The sequence below is a fragment of the Haliotis rufescens genome, unplaced genomic scaffold, assembly GCF_023055435.1.
Source record: "Haliotis rufescens isolate VD_foot unplaced genomic scaffold, xgHalRufe1.0.p SCAF_27, whole genome shotgun sequence".
In the NCBI taxonomy this organism is placed as follows: domain Eukaryota; kingdom Metazoa; phylum Mollusca; class Gastropoda; order Lepetellida; family Haliotidae; genus Haliotis; species Haliotis rufescens.
The window spans coordinates 4,422,989-4,443,957 of record NW_025963968.1 but is presented as its reverse complement, the minus strand read 5'-3'; the positions used below and the strand labels follow the sequence as shown (position 1 = coordinate 4,443,957).

Below are 20,969 nucleotides of genomic sequence, written 5' to 3'. Positions count from 1 at the left end.
ACACTCACTCACTCACTCACTCACTCACTCACTCACCCACCCACCCATCCACCCTCTCACTCACTCACATTTTTAATGCTCTTTCTATGTGCTTGTGCATGTATACACAAAATCATTAAAAAATATTTAAAAATTTAAGTTTCAACACACTTAATGAACTAAAAATAGGCTTTTTTGTGTTTCTGATATAAACATTTATCACCAAATGTGAAATGAATGCAGTCAACCCCATATCTGCCCAGCTACAACACCAAAAGAAGGAAAGACAATTCTTCCCTAACACATGGATGTGAGATAAACCATTTATACACTAGTTTATATCTGGGAGCCTGGAGTGCAGTCTTGTGTATTTCTTATCAACAGCGGTGTGCGGTAAATGCAATTGTGTACACTTCCGAAGCACAGCTGTGTACGCCAACAATTCAGTTTACACATCACTGAGCCAGGATCATGACATAGTCCTTGACACTAACTTAATATGTAAAGTAAAACTTCATTATTACTCAATGATGGGCATTGTATAGTATTACTACCGTGCAATTCGCAGAAAATGTCCCCATCTGAAGAGTCTTATTTTGTTATATTACTGGCAGCAGGTCAGATGGGTGTGGTCAGTAGTCATTCAGAGTACCTCACCCACAGCTGCTGGGCAGCGTTTTAAATATACTCACCACCAAAAGAAACATGCACCATAGAGGTGAGGTGAGGTGAGGTGAGGTGAGGTGAAATGGGGTTCAATGTCACGTCCAAGATTGTTGCACTTATAGTGATGTGCATGTACATGTGTGTGTGTGTGTGTGTGTGTGTGTGTGTGTGTGTGTGTGTGTGTGTGTGTGTGTGTGTGTGTGTGTGTGTGTGTGTGTGTGTGTGGCTGCTTGTACTAGTCTGGACTGATGCCGATTTATAGTGCTAGCTCACTGAGATACTATGCCGCAGTTTAACATGAATACCCCACTCAGACACAGTATACTGATTCCGAGCCGACCTGTCCTTGTTTTAACCCTTAATGCCGAGCGCCAGACAGGGTAACAACAAGTACCATCTTTTAACGTCTTTTGGTATGACGCGGTCGGGGATCGAACCCAGGGACTTCCGCTCTTCCCGGCAGACGCTTTACCATTAGACCACGGAACCAGTCCATGAACCATGGAAACATATGGATAAGTATGTATGTTAAGAAGAGATGTTTCCAATGTGTACCACTTGACGACAAAACTAACAATCTGCCAAGTGTTATAACAGTGTGCATCTTGAGTCATGGATCTATGACGTCACATGTGATGCGTTCATGAGCGTCCATTCCCACAACAAACCAGTATGTTCATTTGTGCATCAACTCAATCCAATATCTCTTGAATATGAGTAACTCATCCTATATTAACCAACATGTATGGTATTCACGTTTCTTTTGTCCGTGAGTGTATGTATACACACACACATATACAAGACACAAATCTGGTGTCTGGCAAACATAAGAGGAACGAGAGACTTCCTTTTATTCTTTCCCTCTCACAAATATATTATGCTAACACCAGAGAATAGTCAATCTCGATAATCTGCCAAAACAGATTCAGTTGGGTGTAAAAGGCAAAATAGTGGTGAAAAGTATACAAATGGATCACTGATAATCATTGATGACACCGGATGTTCCTGAAAAGGGTGAGCATGCCTTGTTCTGCTGGTGGCACTCACGCAATTTGAAGAAAAAGGTAGGTAAATATAAAACTTCAATGACAGAGAATAACCAAACTCGATTACCTGACGAACCAGATTAAAATGATCATAAAAGACAAAAATAGCAGTGAAAATCTCACATGAAAGTACCACCAGGTATTCGGGGGAAAGGTTACATGTCCTGCCTTACCCGTAGCACGCGCACGCCACTCACACAATTTGCATAAACAAGTCTGTGAACACACCATCCTATCTATAATTTTATATGATTCTTAAAACTTCTAAATGTTATCAAGTCAAATAACTAAAATGGTCAAAACAGTTTGTCCTTGACCTTCAAAACCAACGTCTGTTGACTTAATCTTTTCCCATCATTCTATTTTCTGCTCTCCTCTAAAACCCTTCACTTCCTGCGGAATGAGAGTCTAGCCATATCACATCTCCCATCATGCTCCAGAAATGCTTCCATCTCTATTATCCCATGGCATCAATAAGTACTACGCTTTAATATCTACCACATGGACGACTTCATGGTTCCCGTGTACAACTGGCGCTAACTGCCAAATCCGAGGAGCTGGACATAATTTGTATTCTGCTAGGATGGTTTTAATCTTTAACTTTAAAATTTCAAATTTTATATGACATAAATCAATTTAATTTGACTAAGAACAGATGGACAAAGAAGGATATTGGCTTAATATTGATAACATGAACCAACAGTATATTATAGGTAATCTTGCAGATGATAAAATCCTGAATGAAAACATCATGTTCAGCTGATGTGAGACTAAACCGATTTTCATGGGTTTCATATTTTTATGAAAAAATTAGCATGGGTTGGCCAAATAAGAATATGGTAATTAGTAATTGTCTATCTTAATATCTTTACTTTAGTTTGTGTAACGTAATGTTGGGCAAATGATATAGTACAGAGAAAATCTTTCAAAGTTGCATTAAGCAGAAGCAAGTATTCACTTTTGTCAGCATTTAATTGTCCTTCTTAGGTACAAATGTTTTGTTTGAGAGTTAATACCATCTTTTAACCATAAATATGCAAACTGAGCCTGTCTGTCTGTCTGTCTGTTGTCACTGTACTAGGCAATGCTTTTTGTTGTTGATGACATGCATCAACCAAGTCAGCGAGCCTGACAACCCGATCCCGTTAGTCGCTTCTTACGACAAGCATAGTCACCTTTTATGGCAAGCATGGGTTGCTGAAGACCTAACGGGTGAGTGAGTGAGTGAGTGAGTGAGTGAGTGAGTGAGTGAGTGAGTGAGTGAGTGAGTGAGTGAGTGAGTGAGTGAGTGAGTGAGTGACATTGAGCGACAGTGAGCGACAGTAAGTGACAGTGAGTTTAATGCCGCTTTTAACAGCATTCCAGTTATATCACGGTATATGAGCTTACTGTTGCAGGAAAGCCTGAAGTGATGCAGGTCTCCGAAATATACCGCTTTGGTGAAAGACACCTTTTTTGTAAATTAATACACCATAAATAGAGCAGAAAGCCTAACTAGAATATTTTCGATTTCACTTGAAACATTGCTTAGTCGGATTTGAGCCTTGGTGTGTTGATCCATGAACACTAAATAAAGCAAGATGCCCACTTTCTATAACCCAAACACTTGATGCGAAAACAGTAATACACATCCATTTGTCAATTTTCATATAATTCTTATTTAATTCATCAAGGGAAGCCATAGTTGGACAGAAAGTCGCAAGCAGACGGTCAACATCATCACCAGTCTCACTCACCTGAGTCATGCCAAGGAAACTGTCTTAAATATGGAACATCTCCAAGCTTAACCTTAAATCATTACCATTAACCCAAGGAAGAAAAACCCCGGCTTTCAAATTATGACGTACTGGTGCTGAACTGCTTCTTACGACAAACATAATGAGTTCCTGGTCTTACAACTGGCTACACATCATTAAACAATTAAGTATTGGCATATTCCTTACGCCTCTTCCTCTTAAAGAAGCCTCATCTCTATCAATCTGGCTGGGGCTGCTTCATTAACTTTGCATATCTGTCCTCCCTTCTCAAAGCAAAGTCTGGTCTCATTGGTACATTCTTTCTTAGCATGCAGATCACGAGTGAGTGAGTGAGTGAGTGAGTGGGTGAGTGAGTGAGTGAGTGAGTGAGTGAGTGAGTGAGTGAGTGAGTGAGTGAGTGAGTGAGTGAGTGAGTGAGTGAGTGAGTGAGTGAGTGAGTGAGTGAGTGAGTGAGTGAGTGAGTGAGTGAGTGAGTGAGTGAGTGTGGTTTTACCCCGCTTTTAGCAATATCCCAGCAATATCACGGCCTGGGACACCAGAAACAGGCTTCACGCATTGTACCTACATGGGGAATCGAACCCGGGTCTTCGGCATGACAAGCGAACGCTTTAACCACTAGGCTATCCCTACGCCCCTACAGATTACTACTGGACCTGTTGAAACACAAATGCGAAAAACATATTGCCGACAATAATAGTAAGTTGTTATACTTGTACTCAGGCTTGCAATGTACAGTTGTACAGAATAGTATTTACACCGTATTAACAGTAAATTGTTATCATTTGGAAGCTCTTGTTGCTATCTGGGTAGGGCTGGGACGGGTCCAAATTTACTACCCGGGTACCCATCTCCCTATTCGGTGACCCTACCTGGGTACCCGCTGTAGGTCTCAAGAATTGAGAACAAAATGTCTGATAGGGAATTGTTTTCCCACAGCCCTGGCAAAAACTATTTAGATACATGTATCAAATGATAAGATCATGCGTACACAGGAGTTGATTGAAGCTTTATCTTCGCTCAATCATATACAAGTCAAAGGAATGTGTGCATCGTCAGAAAGAAATGCGAACATTAGCAACTTGTAGTGTAACCACTGAGCTAAAGTGAGTTTTTGTCATTAAACAATATATCACATGACTAACCACAGATCCAGGTAGTACTGTGGGTACCCATTCCTATATCTGGGGATACAAAACGTTACAAAAAGTCTGTGTGATATTGAAGATGTCGAGTCAAATCGTTCATTGTGCAATGTCACTGAAGATAAATTGAGATTCTTATACGAGCACGTGTGTCATACTGATTTTACGAAACAAGTGTCAGAATTTGTGTATTTCCTGAGTGATGATGTAAACAGTTCACTGGTGCATGTAAAGTGATATTTGCACAAGTGAACACAGTTATTATAAACTTGGTTATTTCTAACCCTATGGGTGATAAAACATATTATTTTTCATTGCCCATTATGAAAGATTACAGCGTCGTGACATAATTACATGACGCAGTAAGGCTGTATCCTGTTTGAAGTCAGTATTTTTTAAACGGAAAACATGGATAGATTTTTAATGTTTGGAAAATGTTTATATAATTATTTGTGAGTATATGATGTAAATGTTCATATTTAACTATACACAACATGCACCACTGCAACCTATTATTGAAAAGTGCAACGTAATATTTATGTGTATGTTCAAATTCAAATTTGTGTCTGAGTTGCCCTTACTTTTCAACCCAACTATGATTTTTAATCCCCCTCAACAGCTTTAAGCTTTATGTACCACACTACACCACTAACCCCTGTGGTACGTGTAATTCGTCATGCTATCTTGGGCTTGTCATCAAATTGTGGATACTTCAAGATTATGTGCACGTTCGTTTTACGTTTCACAGAAAACTTCATTAATTTATGTAAAATCGTGATACAGTCGTCAGAGATCTGAGATTTTATTTATATAGACTAGTTTATGCATCTATGGCTGACCTTGATAAATTCATGGGACCAGGGTGCAACCTGGTTTTGTCTGGTGCAACTAGGTTTTCTTGTCAACATGAACTTGGTGTAAGTTGAATCAAGTTCCTTAAATCGAGCCCTGGCTACAATGTAGATATCGCTTGAGTGAGTGAGTGAGTTGTGTTTAACACCGCTTTTAACAGTATTCCAGTCATATCACGGCGTGTCAGCTTAATGTGGGAGGAAAGCCCCAAGAGATGCAGGTCTTAGACGTTTACCACTTCGGTGAAACCCACGAGCACGGGTATGGTGCTGACACACCTAGAAACATAATCGGGGCGAACCGGTATTCTAACCCACAATCATAGGTTTCTGGCGTGCCGAAGGGACGCAACTCTGCACAGCGAATTGCGGCACCTTAGACGACTTGGCCCCCCGTGTCCCCCAGATATCGCTTGATTTCACCCATGCCATATCTCCTGTAAATTATCATTGATCACATGATGATGAATTTGTTAAGAAAAAGATGTGATGCTTCTTATAGCAGCTTTACAGCAGCGAACATCAAGAATGGGTCTGACACACGAGCCACACAGGAATCAAACCTGTGCTATCAGGACACTGAGCCAACACTTCAACCACGTGCCTACCCAACCACCTTGCCGGACAAACACAAGAGCAGACCAATTGTGTATTCTTATTTGTGTTTAAAGTAGGACTACTCAACGTGGTAATAGTAACCTTAAGTCTTTGAATTGCATTTAGAAGTGATATACATAAGGAAGAGAATTTATGGATGTCAAACAACGTTTCGGAGCATATGCTTACTCCTTCTTCATACTCCGAAACGTTGTGTTCCTTATGATAAAGAAGCTGACTTTCACTACTAAAACAAGGTACAGACAGCAAAGGCAAAGATACAAATTTTGTACATAAATTACAATTTTGTAAATAAAAGCGACAAAACCCTTTCAATAACATTACAAATCTCTGGTAGATTAAGAGTACATTGTACAATTCTGACTACATTATAAGCCAGTGTTACTGCTGACTTTTGAAACTGTCAGTCCCGATGGACTGGCAACTCTAAAAATTACCAGTCCCAACTTTCAACTAATTAAATAACATATAAAAATTACCTGGTTTTAATTCTTTCAACATCCTGTTTAATGCAATGATATCATCTCTGAAGTAACTTAGTATGATCTACACAGCATTCACACAAAAATCAGTCACAAGTTTCTTTCTTTTTTAATATTTCAAGGCTAATTACAAATATACATAAAAATAAATATACTGATATACATGATATACCGGTATATTAAACCTCCAAGCAAAGCAAAATGTTATTTCCTTGCACTAAACGAAAAGGGGAAAACCTGATGGTAACAGACAAGCTGACTTCATTCAAACAATATACTTATATGAATATCCCTGATGTTTTGTTCAACAACAAAGATTTATAAGGTACTTTATTTGACGGTCCACAGGGCTGGCAGTCACATGAATTACCGGTCCAATCCCAATTTTACAAGTATATACTGGTAATTAGCAGTAAATGGGAACACTTTAAGCAGGTGTTTATGAATCGCAAACAAATAGTGATGGTACCAAATAGACATGCTTACAGTACTGAATCACTGTTCAATAGGCTGCATGTACATTATCGTTATCAACCGGATGTTGTGAGGTTTCATGGTTTCCGCAACCTGATTACCGTGTATTAGGTTGAATGTTTAATTCGTGATCTGTGAAGCTAATGATACGAGGGTAAGGATATACCAAATGGCACTTGTTGACAGCAACAAGAGTATGGTTTCTCAATGTCTAAATATCATCATATTTCATGGTAATGATTAAAATGTTCCCATAACACTAAAATCAAGGAAGCATTATTCATACAGTCCTCACTAAATACAGACATTGAGCCTTGTAAGATATATATCAGCATGTAGCCATTTGTTTTGATGATATTTAAATAGTTCATTTTCATAACTTCAAGTATCTCAATAGTGAAATCAAATCGTCAATGCCAGAAATTAATCTGTCTTGAATGTCTACACGTCAATGCTGTAAAAGGCAGTGTATGGACACAGACATACGTCACGGACAATGTATGACTTTTTCCCCAACAATAAGCATCCTAGTTCTAACCAGCAGATCACATGTGCATCTAGACAACATCTTGTCTCTGAAATCAACATATTTTACAGAAAAAAGACAGTTGTTAAATTATTGCTATAAAATATTACAGAAAGGAGCCCAGAGACTTTCTTCATTTTCAGAAACTGCAGTAATCTAGACTTGCCAAACATTATAGACTTGCATGGGCTATATTGGATATATTTGTTTCAGGGTCTGTATGACAGACTAACGTGCCTCCACAAAAATCAAGATTCACATTCTCGTGTTTTCTGCTACCCTTTTTCACAGATTCTTCCATAAAAAAGAAGCAAGGTCAAACACATTATAGTGCATTATATCATCATGATATACTTTCAGAACCAGAGCCATGCAAAGATCACTTCTGGGGGCATCTGAATGTATCACTTGTAAGGGGAGATAACTGTGTGCTTACCTGATTGGAAAGGTCGGATCATATTCAAAGTCATTGATTGCTTCAGGATAGCCGATGGCTACCATCTGCTTCTTCAAAAGGTCGAAGCCAAGGGATTCGTACTCTGGTGACTTGTATACTGAAAATATAAGTAACATCACCCAGTTTTAGTAACATTGAGCAATTAGGATGATCTAATTAATATCTGTTCTTTTGCCAACACCAAACAAATTGTCAACAGTTGCCAACTTTTATGCGTATATACAGAGTTGAGCGGACAGTGTTTCTTTTGGTTTCAAGGAGTCAAAACATTGTGTACAAATTAAATCAAACACATGTTACTTCATGCAAAAATGTTTGGTGAAGTAACTCTCTTCTCATTCAACTTTGATTTGAAAACAACCTGTTTTGTGTTGAAAGTCGATTTGACGAATATGTGTGCCTTACACAATTTACATACTTTATTTACAAACCTAAGATGCTTTTCATGTGAACTAATATGCAACATAAGCAACAAATATGCAACTAAAGCAACAAATATGCAACATAAGCAACAAATATGCAACTAAAGCAACAAATATGCAACATAAGCAACAAATATGCAAGTAAAGCAACAAATGTGCAACTAAAGCAACAAATATGCAACATAAGCAACAAATATGCAACATAATCAACAAATATGCAACATAAGCAACAAATATGCAACATAATCAACAAATATGCAACATAAGCAACAAATATGCAAGTAAAGCAACAAATGTGCAACTAAAGCAACAAAAATGCAACATAAGCAACAAATATGCAACATAATCAACAAATATGCAACATAATCAACAAATATGCAACATAAGCAACAAATGTGCAACTAAAGCAACAAATATGCAACATAAGCAACAAATATGCAACATAAGCAACAAATGTGCAACTAAAGCAACAAATATGCAACATAAGCAACAAATGTGCAACTAAAGCAACAAATATGCAACATAAGCAACAAATATGCAACATAAGCAACAAATATACAACTAAAGCAACAAATATACAACAGAAGCAACAAATAAGCAATGTATATTTATATCTCTGTAAATTCAGCCAACTTAATTGTGAAATCCTTGAATAACTGAAGAGTGCTCAAATTGATATTTCGCCAGCGCAAATAAAATTGTCATTTCACTCAAACACTAGACTAACATTTAGTCTATGAAACCTCATATTACACAATACCCTTCTTGACTCTAAAAATAAAATAAAAAATTGCCGATGCTGATTGTGGAATAGAGCTAGCTAGAGCTGGCTAGACTTGCATTTGTATATGTTTCTAGATTGTGTTTTTTTTCATAAAGTAAATATATTCCACAGTCATTGTGCAGGACGACTCAAACACCTAAGCTGCCACTTTTAGACAAAACCCTGCCCTTGTTATCAGGGGGAATGAACATAGTCCTCCTTTCCCTGTTAAGGAAAACCCTTAACGTATGTAAAAGAAGTGATTATTTGACAAGAAATGGGACTTGTGATAACAAAACACTTGATGGAGGTGCCAGTCCATGAGATATCAATAGTGTGCAGTCATTGTCATCAGAGGTCCCATAATTGGCTAATTTTCAGCTCCGCAGATGGACATTTTGTTTCCAGGAGGAAGTGCTCTCCAGATAAAACAATCAGAACGCAAAACCTTTAAGCTTCAGCTATTTTTAATTGGAATGAAATCTGTCTTTTCAGCAAGTTTCCGCTGTACGTTGTGTAGTTGAAAGTTACACATCCACGACTATCTACCAATTAGAAAAAAAGTTGTTTTTTTAATTGAAAGAAAATTGGGGCAGGGAATTCAGTTACTGAAAGACAAAGAATGGTGCTATTTCTGTGAATTTAAGACAAATTGGAGCTTGTGTCACGTGCAGATTGCATTTAAAAGGTTGAATAATCAACAGTAGAGGCTTAAATGTTACACACTAATTAACTTGATTAGAAGGTAGGAATGCTGCATTCTTATAGTTTGGTTGCAAAGAATCAAAGCAGGATCTATTTTTGCATTTAGGACATGGTGTTTCAGACTTCAATGAATCACAATAAAACATCAGGAAATAAACCAGACCCTGTGGAGTTTCTGGGTAAGAACAGTCCCCAGAATGCCATTCCCAAATTTAAGCACATTTAAGATTTATCACATGAAGCACATGTGGTGCCTCATAGGCAAGTGACTTTGCTTGAAATATGCCTCTGTTCACCCAGCAGTGAATGGGTACCCGGTAGGATGAGATGGTAATGTGACTGTTACCATCTAACACCTCAAAGGCAACTTGGATGCATGATCCCCAGGCAGCTGAGAACGAAAATTGAGTACACACTAGGCTAACAATGTAGCTCTTGGAGCATGCTTCAGGATGTGGATAGGCGCATCATAAATATAGGCACATTAACATTGCTGTTGTTGTTGTTGTTGTTGTTGTTAAAGCCGACAAGCAGCGGGATTGGCCAGGCAGGCTCAGGGGATTGGGTGTTTGCATGACATTGTACCTGCACATGCTTTCAGTCACCGGTTTGCCTGGTCCGGATTCAAACATGTACAGGCAGCCATGACCTGACTGTAATATTACTGGGAGCATGGGTGGCCCAGTCGTTTAAGGCACCGCGATTTGCTGTGCAGAGTTGCGTCCCTTTGACACGCCTGAAACCTATGATTGTGGGTTCGAATCCCGGTTCGCCCCGATTATGCTTTTAGGTTTGTCAGCACCATACCCGTGCTCGTGGGTTTCACCAAAGTGGTAAACATCTGAGACCTACATCACTTCGGGCTTTCCTCCCACATTAAGCTGACATGTCGTGATATAACTGGAATACTGTTAAAATCGGTGTTAAACCCAACTCACTCAATCACTCACTGTAATATTACTGACTGCTGTGTTAAACAAAACAACATTATGATATAACATATGATGAAATGAGAGTGAATTGCAATTTCCTATTTTCTGAAAATTTTCAAGCTATTTTTATCTAAACTTAGCAAAGTTTACAAAAAGCTTCTCATAACTCCTTTCGATGATGGGATACAGTGTCAAGTGTTTATGCATTTTGTATCATATCTTGATCTGACAACAGAGGCATGTTCCGTGTCACAACAATGTGTAATGGTTGATTTATGATTCAAGGAGAAATCTACAGGGATCTTGTCGACGTCTTCTCACCTGTTGATAATTCATTAAGGGAACCACTGATCTGAAACTGACATCTAACACACCTAAATTGTCATTTTCACAAAACACAAGAGCAATTTTACATTCATAAAAGATATCCGCTCTAATATGGACAAAGACCAGCGGCTCGGTTGATGGGACTGACTGAAAGACGACTAACAGTAGACACTTCACAAGTCAACTCGTCATCCATTGACAAGTTTCTTCAATAATGTGAAGCATTCACTTTGAATTAACAAAGAATGAAGGATGACAGGTAAATCATGTCAGTCTCTTGACACACCAGCTTGATTTTCTTTCTATAGAAAAAAGAAGATCTAAACTCAGCAGGAGAACTTGCACCACTTGACCATCTGTCCCTTGTGTTTCAGATGGCTGCTCACACAAATCTCATCTGGGACCGTATCATAACCAGTTTACATTTTTAATTTTCATACATCCTCACAAAAATGTTTGTATTTGATTGTTAAGATTTGACAGTCAATTTGACCTTGACAGAGCGAGTACAACTTGACCATGTATTCCTTGTTTCCAACTGATTGTTTCCTCTATCTCACCAGGAACCGTATCAAAATCACTTGCAATTAAAGTCAAACACCATCGAGTTGAACGGACCTAGAGTAAATACTTCGAGTGAGCAGAGGTTCAACAAAATAAAAAAATGAACTCGACATACATTTACCGATTAAAGGGGCACTGATCTAACGCAATTCCCCGGGACTGGTTGTTGCCTTTGTTATTGTTTTTTCATAGTGAATACCCGGATGTATAGCAGAAATCTAAACTAGTTCGCGACCTCTGCTGCGCCATTCGTAAGCGCATTAGTCACTTTTATGGGTAGTAATAAGGGCGTATGGTCACATTGATCAACAAAATGAAATACAGTTTTCGAGATAATAAGGAAATGTAGGTATCTTTGTGAGTAGCATCGGTAATGGTGACGAAGTTTTGATAAGTCACTTGCTTGGTAATTTTGCGATTTTCGTTTGCACTATTTTGACTTGCAACACAAAGTATATATTTCACCTGAGTATATGCTTTTTTATAGTGTGTATATTTTTTTACTGTCAAATGTGTAACAAATTTATTAAACGTCTAAATATTCAGTTATTTTACAAAGTGACTGAAAAACATTTCCATCTGTATTATTATGACAACGAATTCCAAACATTTTGATGTTTAATGTCATCACCAAGAGACTGAAAATGTTACGTTGAAAAGTACATTTCTAAGTTGTTTGGCTTTTAATCCTACATAATAATCTGTTGTGATGTTTGTAGGCCCTTTTGATCGTCTTGATCAATCTGGACAGATTTTTTAGTCAAAATGACTGAAATATTTACACATTTTACAAATTGACGGTAATATATACACGCTTACAAAGGAAAAGACCTGTGACAACAACGTCTATCGCGCATTGAAGAATTTCCCAACCAAGACGTAGAGAAACAAGAACGGATCAGTTCAAATGAAGGAAAACAAAATGCAGATATCATAATTACAACCTACCAAATTTATGTGTATAAGTTTTAGGCAGCTTCCTTGTTCGAGGAATGTATCCGTGAATATCCACACAAAGGAACAATATCCCACTCGTCTGCAGCTGTACAAAGAAACTTATTCGATGTCACGTGTCTCAGTAACAATCAAATATTTTAAAAGATATATATCGTTTCGGGATATTATAACCCGTGTTCGTTTCTCAACTGATCGCTTGGATTGTTTCAGGTGTTTTACATAGGTGTCAAGTCTCAATGGTCGGCTGAGAAAGCCCACGTGACAACTATTTTCATAGCGTCCACGGTTCCTAAAAATTCCATTGAGTGATAGATAACAATGATCAATCAATCAACGTATTATCAGTTAACCTTTTGAACAAAGTATGTTGTTTTTACATCGGCACTTCGCGCCATGATATGAGTGTATTCCCTTTGTTTTAGTAAACCTAGACATGTAAACACTCACTCTTGACATATCCACTGTGCAAGATAACAGTGATCAATCAATCAACGTATTTTCTGTTAATCCTTTGATGACTAGGAACGATCCGTTGATTTACAAAAAAAAGTAAATCAAGTGATCATTCATCTCCTGCTGGGCTGCCACGTGCATATTACATAACACACATTTCACCTCACTTCAAACCTGGATTTAGATTGAATAATTACCCCAGACACAATAAATGCCAAATGGGAACCTTTGTCAGGTAATATAAGTGGTGCTACCACTAATTGTACCTGTAATAAATTCATTAACTGAGCATCAAGTGAATGACGACAAATACACAAGTGTAGGGTTATACGAGAAAACGTGGATGACAACAAGGGAGTAGTAATCGTATTATCGACGCAAGCCGAAATCCGAAAATGCTTTCACTGCATGGATACTGTTTTTAGTATTAAACTATAACCATCTGGGGTATTTCCAAATGACGATGTCCGATGAGCTCCCTTGTTCTTTTTGTCTGTTTGTTTAGGCTGAAGAAATGAATTAACATGCGCCCTTTGTCAAAATCTTTATAGATCACAGTTAACCAATCAGTGTTCAAAAATGCGTAAAACAAATATTGCCTCCAGCCTCCAAGTTTATTTAGCTGTCCTTGCAGACGGTACCCCAGTCTCTGGTCACGCTCAGTTGCGTTGCGTATCATCCGGGTACTCACGGGGGAAAAACAATAACAAAGGCAACAACCAGTCCGTTAGATCAGTGCCCCTTTAACATGAAGAATGATAAACATGAAACATATGCGACAAACAAACAATGAGAAAATGAAATAAATGTCGACCTATCAGAATAAATGACTTCGAGACAACCGTAACTTCGACACATCTGATTCGACATGTCAGAGGTCAAACAATGATGAATAAAGAAAGAATAAGCAGGGACCAAGCTTCAACTTCGAGATAACTATAAGTTCGACACATCAAAGTTTGACACAACAGTGTTAAACTTTCACAATAGCTATCTCTACATACCATGAAAAGTTACATTTGTACTTCAAATTACTGATCAAATGTTTCAACATGACCTTGACATTAAAATGTTTGACGTGAGAAATGACGTCAGTTCTCCTTAGTCGGTCAAATGGTTCAATAGCTATCTCTACATACCATGAAAAGTTACATTTGTACTTCAAATTACTAATCAAATGTTTCAACATGACCTTGACATTAAAATGTTTGACGTGAGAAATGACGTCGGTTCTCCTTAGTCGGGCAAATGGTTCAACTATTTCACAGCCATACAATGCAACATGGTTCCAGGAATCTCTGAAGATTCATAACCAGAAATAATTTTAAGAGAGTTTCAAGTACATGTCTTTTCTTATTGAAATGATAAAGAAATTGAAAAGAGCTTTTGACATGACCCCTCAGACCTCACCTTTCTTCTGTCATTGAACACTTTAACAGAAATAGAAAAGTAACTTTCGATAAAATTATCTATTATCGAAAAATCACGCATTTTTATTCAACTGCCAGATCAGCATATTTCAATATGTCACGGTTCACTTGTCTTGCTAACCTCCATCATAAAGAGTCCGGCTATTCAACTTGCAACAGTACGTTCAATGCAACTCTTCCCCACAATGAAGGCACTTTTTCTCGAATTGTACTGATCGTCCTATGCAGAGAAAGCAACAACTTTTCACACATTTTATTTCCCTACTCCCAAGTCCCGCGCTCTTTGATAGCAAACCATTCACAGTCCTCCATGGCTGAGCAAGGGATGGACGCAAGGCAAATTAATTCATAATTTTTATATTGGAACAGCTGCCTGTTTTCAATAGACTTCCGGTATCTAGCTCGGATACTGCAGGACTTGAAGAGCTCTCTAATGAGCTAGCATCATGCCACGGTGCATCTATGTTGTAAGCTTCTCGAGCATCGGGTGTTAGCACAAACACATACTCCTCATCGGGAAAATGTGTAGGGGCTCGATTTGATGTAGCTACTACTGTTTAGGCCGTACAGTATTTTTGACATTTCTTTTACATATAAATTATTAATTATTGTGTGTCAAAGTATAACAATAAATTTGACTTTAATTCAAATGATGTAATTACAGGCAGATATAAGATACAGAAAATATCTTAATGTGGATGTGTTAAAACACTGCAAAAATGCTTTTAAGGACTGAACTTTTATTTACAGTTACCTTGAAAATGTAATTTCAATGCATGTGATATTAGTTTCAACCATATATACATGTAGTAAAATCATTCTTGAAGTGAAAATTTTCATATATATTGGAACTTTTTCAAAGCAGTATCACTTATGTTTGAAATAAAAAATCTTAATATTGTTTGCTAGCAACATTCCAGCTAAATGACAGAGGTCTGTAAATAATCGAGTCTGGACTAGACAATCCAGTGATTGACATCATGAGCATCAATCTACGTAATTGGGATACGATGATATTCATCAACCAAGTCAGTGAGCCTGACCACCCAATCCCGTTAGTCGCCTCTTAAGACAAGCTTAGAACCCTTCTACGGCAGGCATGGGTTGCTGAAGACCTATTCTACCCTTGATCCTCACTGGTCTCTAAATACTCTGAAATGCATACAATACAATGAAAATGCTGAATAAAATACAACAGGAAATACATCACATGAAGGAAAATACTTTTTTTTTTTCAATAAACAATTCAGGTTATGCCAGAGTGCAGGAAGCTGCAAGTGTAGACTAAAATCTAGTCTCTGAAATGAACATATCGTACATAAAAAAACAGTTGTTTAGTTATCTTAATAAAAATATAATAAAAAGGTGACTCTCTTCATTTTCAGATACTGCAGTGATCTAGACTTGCCAAACATTATAGACTTGCATGGGCTGTATTTGATATATATTTGTATCAGGGTCTGTAAGACAGACTACTGCAAGTGTGTCAGTGGACCACAATCAGAATACTGGACGTTACTGTCATTATCAATTTAAACTTACAAGCAACATGTTGACATGTGAGATCTATATCAGGCCTCCCGTACAGAGACAGTCAGGGCATCCTGATTCTAATCTCCGTGGCAACAAAAGGCTAGAAGCTGAAGAGTGGGAAGATTTTGTTTCAATTCCAACAATTTTGGGCAAAGAAAGCCCTAAACCTCAAAAGATTTTTGGAGAATCATGGCTATTTTCTGCTTGAATGAAAAAAGATGTTAACACCCAGAACTACATACAATTGTTGCGGAGAACAAACTTGTGGTATGGGTCTGGTTTGGGAATATGATTAGCTGGGATTGTGTGAGAAATAAACATCCTGTTGTCTGTCATGGCTGGTTTCATTTGGTCAACTAGTTTGTTTACTGACTTGATCGTGGCAATATCTTATCAAAAGAAACATTTTCTTGAGGGTAATCCTGAAAACAAATTTATACCCCATCCGTATCACCCAAGATCAAGCAGCCACTGTACTTGTTCTCTACTGTTATCATACCCTTCTGTGTGGAGCAAAACAGATTTTGGTGTCAATTTCTGTTTTATGGAAAAGATGGATATATTTGAAGGTTTACTAATGAACACATCAACAATCTTACAGCTATCAGCAGAATACCCCGTGGGAAGTGTGGATTATGATGGGGCACGGGTGGCCCAGTCGTCTAAGGCGCCACGATTTGCTGTACAGTGTTGCGTCCTTTGGGTTTCGCCAGAAACCTATGATTGTGGGTTTGAATCCTGGTTCGCCCTGATTATGTTTCTAGGTTTGTCAGCACCATACCCGTGCTCGTGGGTTTCACCAAAGTGGTAAATGTCTGAGACCTGCATCACTTCCAGCTTTCCTCCCACATTAAGCTGACAAGCTGTGATGTAACTTGAATACTGTTAAAAGCGGTGTTGAACCCAACTCACTCATTCACTCACTCACTGGATTATAATGGTCCCCAGCAACCTCTGTTGGGTGGTCAGGCTCGGTGACTAGATCGATTGCATGTCCTTATACCTGGACAGCATGGATCATTGCTCACAATATTGATCACCAGTTTGTCTGGTCCATCAAATAGTTGGAATAATGCTGAGGGTGGTGTTAAACAACAAAGAAACAACCAAACATGGTGAAACACATGGTGATCTCAACAAGGTCAAACAAACTAGTGGTTGATATCATGAGCAATGATCCATGCCATTGGAGCATGATGCTACACAATCAGATAGGTCATGCATTCCAACCTCCCTATTATCACTGGCTTTAATCGTGTGGTACTGGCAATCTAGTCTACCCTAGAATCCCTACAGGTCTCTGCCAGACAAGCTGCTGGTTGATCGTGCATGTTGAGAGGCACAATGTGGACACACTAGACTAACATCAAGTCTCTGAAATGAATAATCTTACGGATAAAAAATAGATGTTAAATTATTGTTATGTAATATAATAAAATGGAACCTCCAGACTCTCATCATTACCAGATACTGGAGTACTCTAGACTTGCTAAATATTATAGACTTGCATGGGCTGTATGACAGACTATGGGTACACCCTCAAGCACAGGTATCGTTCTGACAGACCAAAAGGTAATCACCGTACATCACCAAGATTCCAAACTTTGACCATAATTGATGAATGAACAGTTTGCCTGGTCATCTGACAACCTCGAGGCAACTAATACGTCACCTACTGTAACTACCTTCAGACAAACTTTTACCATTCATGTGTCTCCTGTCTCTATAACAGAACCTATAACTTTCCAACCTACCAGTGAAATGAAACATAGTGAAAATAAAGAACAGGGAAAATATAGAACAGAGAAATGAAGAACAGTTAAAATGAAGAACAGTAAAAATGAAGGATAGTGAAAATAAAGAACAGTGAAAATGAAGAACAGTTAAAATGAAGAACAGTAAAAATGAAGGATAGTGAAAATAAAGAACAGTGAAAATGAAGAACAGTTAAAATGAAGAACAGTAAAAATGAAGGATAGTGAAAATAAAGAACCGTTAAAATGAAGAACAGTTAAAATGAAGAACAGTAAAAATGAAGGATAGTGAAAATAAAGAACAGTGAAAATGAAGAACAGTTAAAATGAAGAACAGTAAAAATGAAGGACAGTGAAAATAAAGAACAGTGAAAATGAAGAATAGTAAAAATGAAGAACAATGAAAATGAAGAACAGTGAAAATAAAGAATAGTGAATATGAAGAACATTGAAAATGAAGAACAGTGAAAATAAAGAATAGTGAAAATGAAGAACAGTGAAAATAAGGAATAGTGAAAATAAGGAATAGTGAAAATAAGGAATAGTGAAAATAGATACACAAATGTAGGTTCAACAGAAATAACAAACATACAAAGAAATGGCATCACCTTCAGTGTTCCCTATTACCGGTAATTACCAATTTTATGCTGGTAAAATAAGGCTTGGACCGGTAATTCTTGTGACTGCCAATCCCTGTGGACCAGGAAATAAAGTACCTAAATCTTTGTTGGTGAACAAAACATCTGCAATATTCATATGAGTATATTTTTTTAATGAAGTCAGGTTGCCCATTACCATCAGGGTTTCCCCTTGTCTATTTTTAGTGCAAGGAAATAACATTTCGCTTTCCTTCAAGGTAAATATATACTTGTCTCGAAATATTCAAAAACAAAGAGAGAAAGTTGTGACTGAACTTTGTGTGAATGACATGTAGATCTACTGAGTTACTTCAGAGATGACGTCATGGCATTGAACATGCTGTTGAAAGAATTAAAAGTAGGTAATTTTCATCGGTTTTTGTATTTGTTGAAAGTTGGGACTGACAGACATTTGGGGGACAGGTAATTCTTAGAGTTGCCAGTCCACCAGGACTGGCAGTTTCAAAAGCCAGCGTGAACACTGACCATTAATAACAGAACTACAGCTGTGAAGTTGTCAAGGACAGCTAACTCGGGAACATGTATGATTCATGTGATGCCATTAGAATCTAAACAAACATCGACATACAACCTGATGAAATGTAGGGTTCTGATTTACAATGGTAACTTTCACAGGCACTGACTTTGCAAACTTAAAAAGTCAAAATTCTCAGAAGCCTTCTATTATTACATGTTTGCGAGTTGCAGACATACATATTCATAAGCTCCGGGTCTAGTGACATTTGACCTCCACGTGTTGACAGCCAAGCCGTCTTTAGTCTGTTTGTTTACTTTTCATTGGTAGATACGGAAAAGGATACCATGAAATATCGGCATTCAATCCCACAAATTGGACTCAGCAGGTGGGTGGTAGTTGTACCTGTCACTGTTGAATAACTAGAGAATATCCAACCAGTTTCGGGGAATTACAGATTATCTTTCCCTTGAGAAGAAAAGGTCAAAGTCTTAAGCCTCTTGCCAAGGTACAACATTCTTTTAGGAGAGAGAGATAATCTGTGATAATGTGTTTTGAGTGGGTGGGTGGGTTTCACTCAGTGAGTGGGTGGGTGAGTGAGTGAGTGAGTGAGTGAGTGAGTGAGTGAGTGAGTGAGTGAGTGAGTGAGTGTGTGTCTGAGTGAGTGTCTGAGTGAGTGTCTGAGTGAGTGAGTGAGTGAGTGGGTGAGTGAGTGTCTGAGTGAGTGAGTGAGTGAGTGAGTGAGTGAGTGAGTGAGTGAGTGAGTGAGTGGCCATATACTTCCATATAGTGAGAGAGTATGGTTCACTACGATTTAAGACATATCAAGGAACACCAAGGAAGAGGACACCAAGAATGGGCTTCACACGCTGTAGAAAGTCTGGGTGTTCAGCAACAACACTGAACCAGAAGGCCATCTTACCACCCACGCCTTGTGAGAACCACCTCAGGAAGAGAGTTCAAAGTTTCTGGTGAAACTCATTTATTTCTTCTCCCAAGTCACACTGATATTACACATGTCATAGTTTATAAAAATACCAAGATTACAAACTGATCACCTTTTTCAGTAAAAACCTGATATTTAATTTTCTCTGGTTTCATGAGATGATAAGTCTGTCACTCAGAAGTCTGTGCATGTCCTTACATAACAATATCAATGTTCCTCACTGCACATGAAGTGCTACAAATCGGGATAAGAAATATTAACAATTCTGCAAATATACTCCAAAATTTTAACTGCCCCATTAAATATATATTAGTCCCTCTTTAATCATAATAACAAATTATCTGTCAATGAATATTTTCAAAATGAATACCAATAAATACATGAAGAAACAAAATATAAGATTGAAGATATTTTATTGTCCAAATATCTAGACATGTATCTAGATATGTAGACCAATTCTGTTGCCAATGACAACAGACTGTGGCAATGTGGCACAAATAGCAGTGTTTGTCAAAACAAGAATACCCATCATATTCAGTAAGAGCAAAATATACTCACTGCCAAAAGAAACATGAATACCATACATGTTGGTTAATATATGAAGAAGTACTCATATTCAAGAGATATTAGATTGGTTCGATGCACAGAGCAACATACACGTTTGTTGTGTGAGCCGACGCTCATTAACGCATCACATGTGATGTCATAGATCCATGACTCGAGATGCACCATTTGTCTCATGCAGAACTAGCGTGTACAGTTTGGAAATCATGTGCAGCATATCGTGATAGGAATATAGTCACTCTATGGTAACACTTGACTGATTGTTAGTTTTGTCATTAAGTGGTACACATTGGAAACATCTTTTCTTAACGTACATACTTCTCTTTATATTCTATGGTTGGCGTTTCTTTTGGTGGTGAGCATATTATTAAAAAGTTCCAAACAATGTCCGTCACAATAGTGAGTTAAATATTTGGGGTGAGAACAGGCACTCCTGTCAAGCACACTTAATTCTTTTCCATAATCCATATTGTTCTGTAGTATTAATTGGAGTCTGGAAATAGGACTC

The 20,969-nt window shown here is 37.9% G+C and overlaps 1 protein-coding gene across 6 annotated transcripts in view; it reads right to left on the bottom strand.

The window, feature by feature from the left end:
- LOC124139372 (cytosolic purine 5'-nucleotidase-like) overlaps nt 1-20,969 on the bottom strand; it is a 210,343-nt gene that overhangs the window by 170,512 nt on the left and 18,862 nt on the right. For all 6 annotated transcript variants that reach the window (XM_046506397.2, XM_046506393.2, XM_048402595.1 and 3 more), the window contains one exon: nt 7,978-8,095. In XM_046506397.2, coding sequence (XP_046362353.1) covers nt 7,978-8,095 — 118 coding nt within the window. The remainder of the gene's footprint in view (nt 1-7,977; nt 8,096-20,969) is intronic.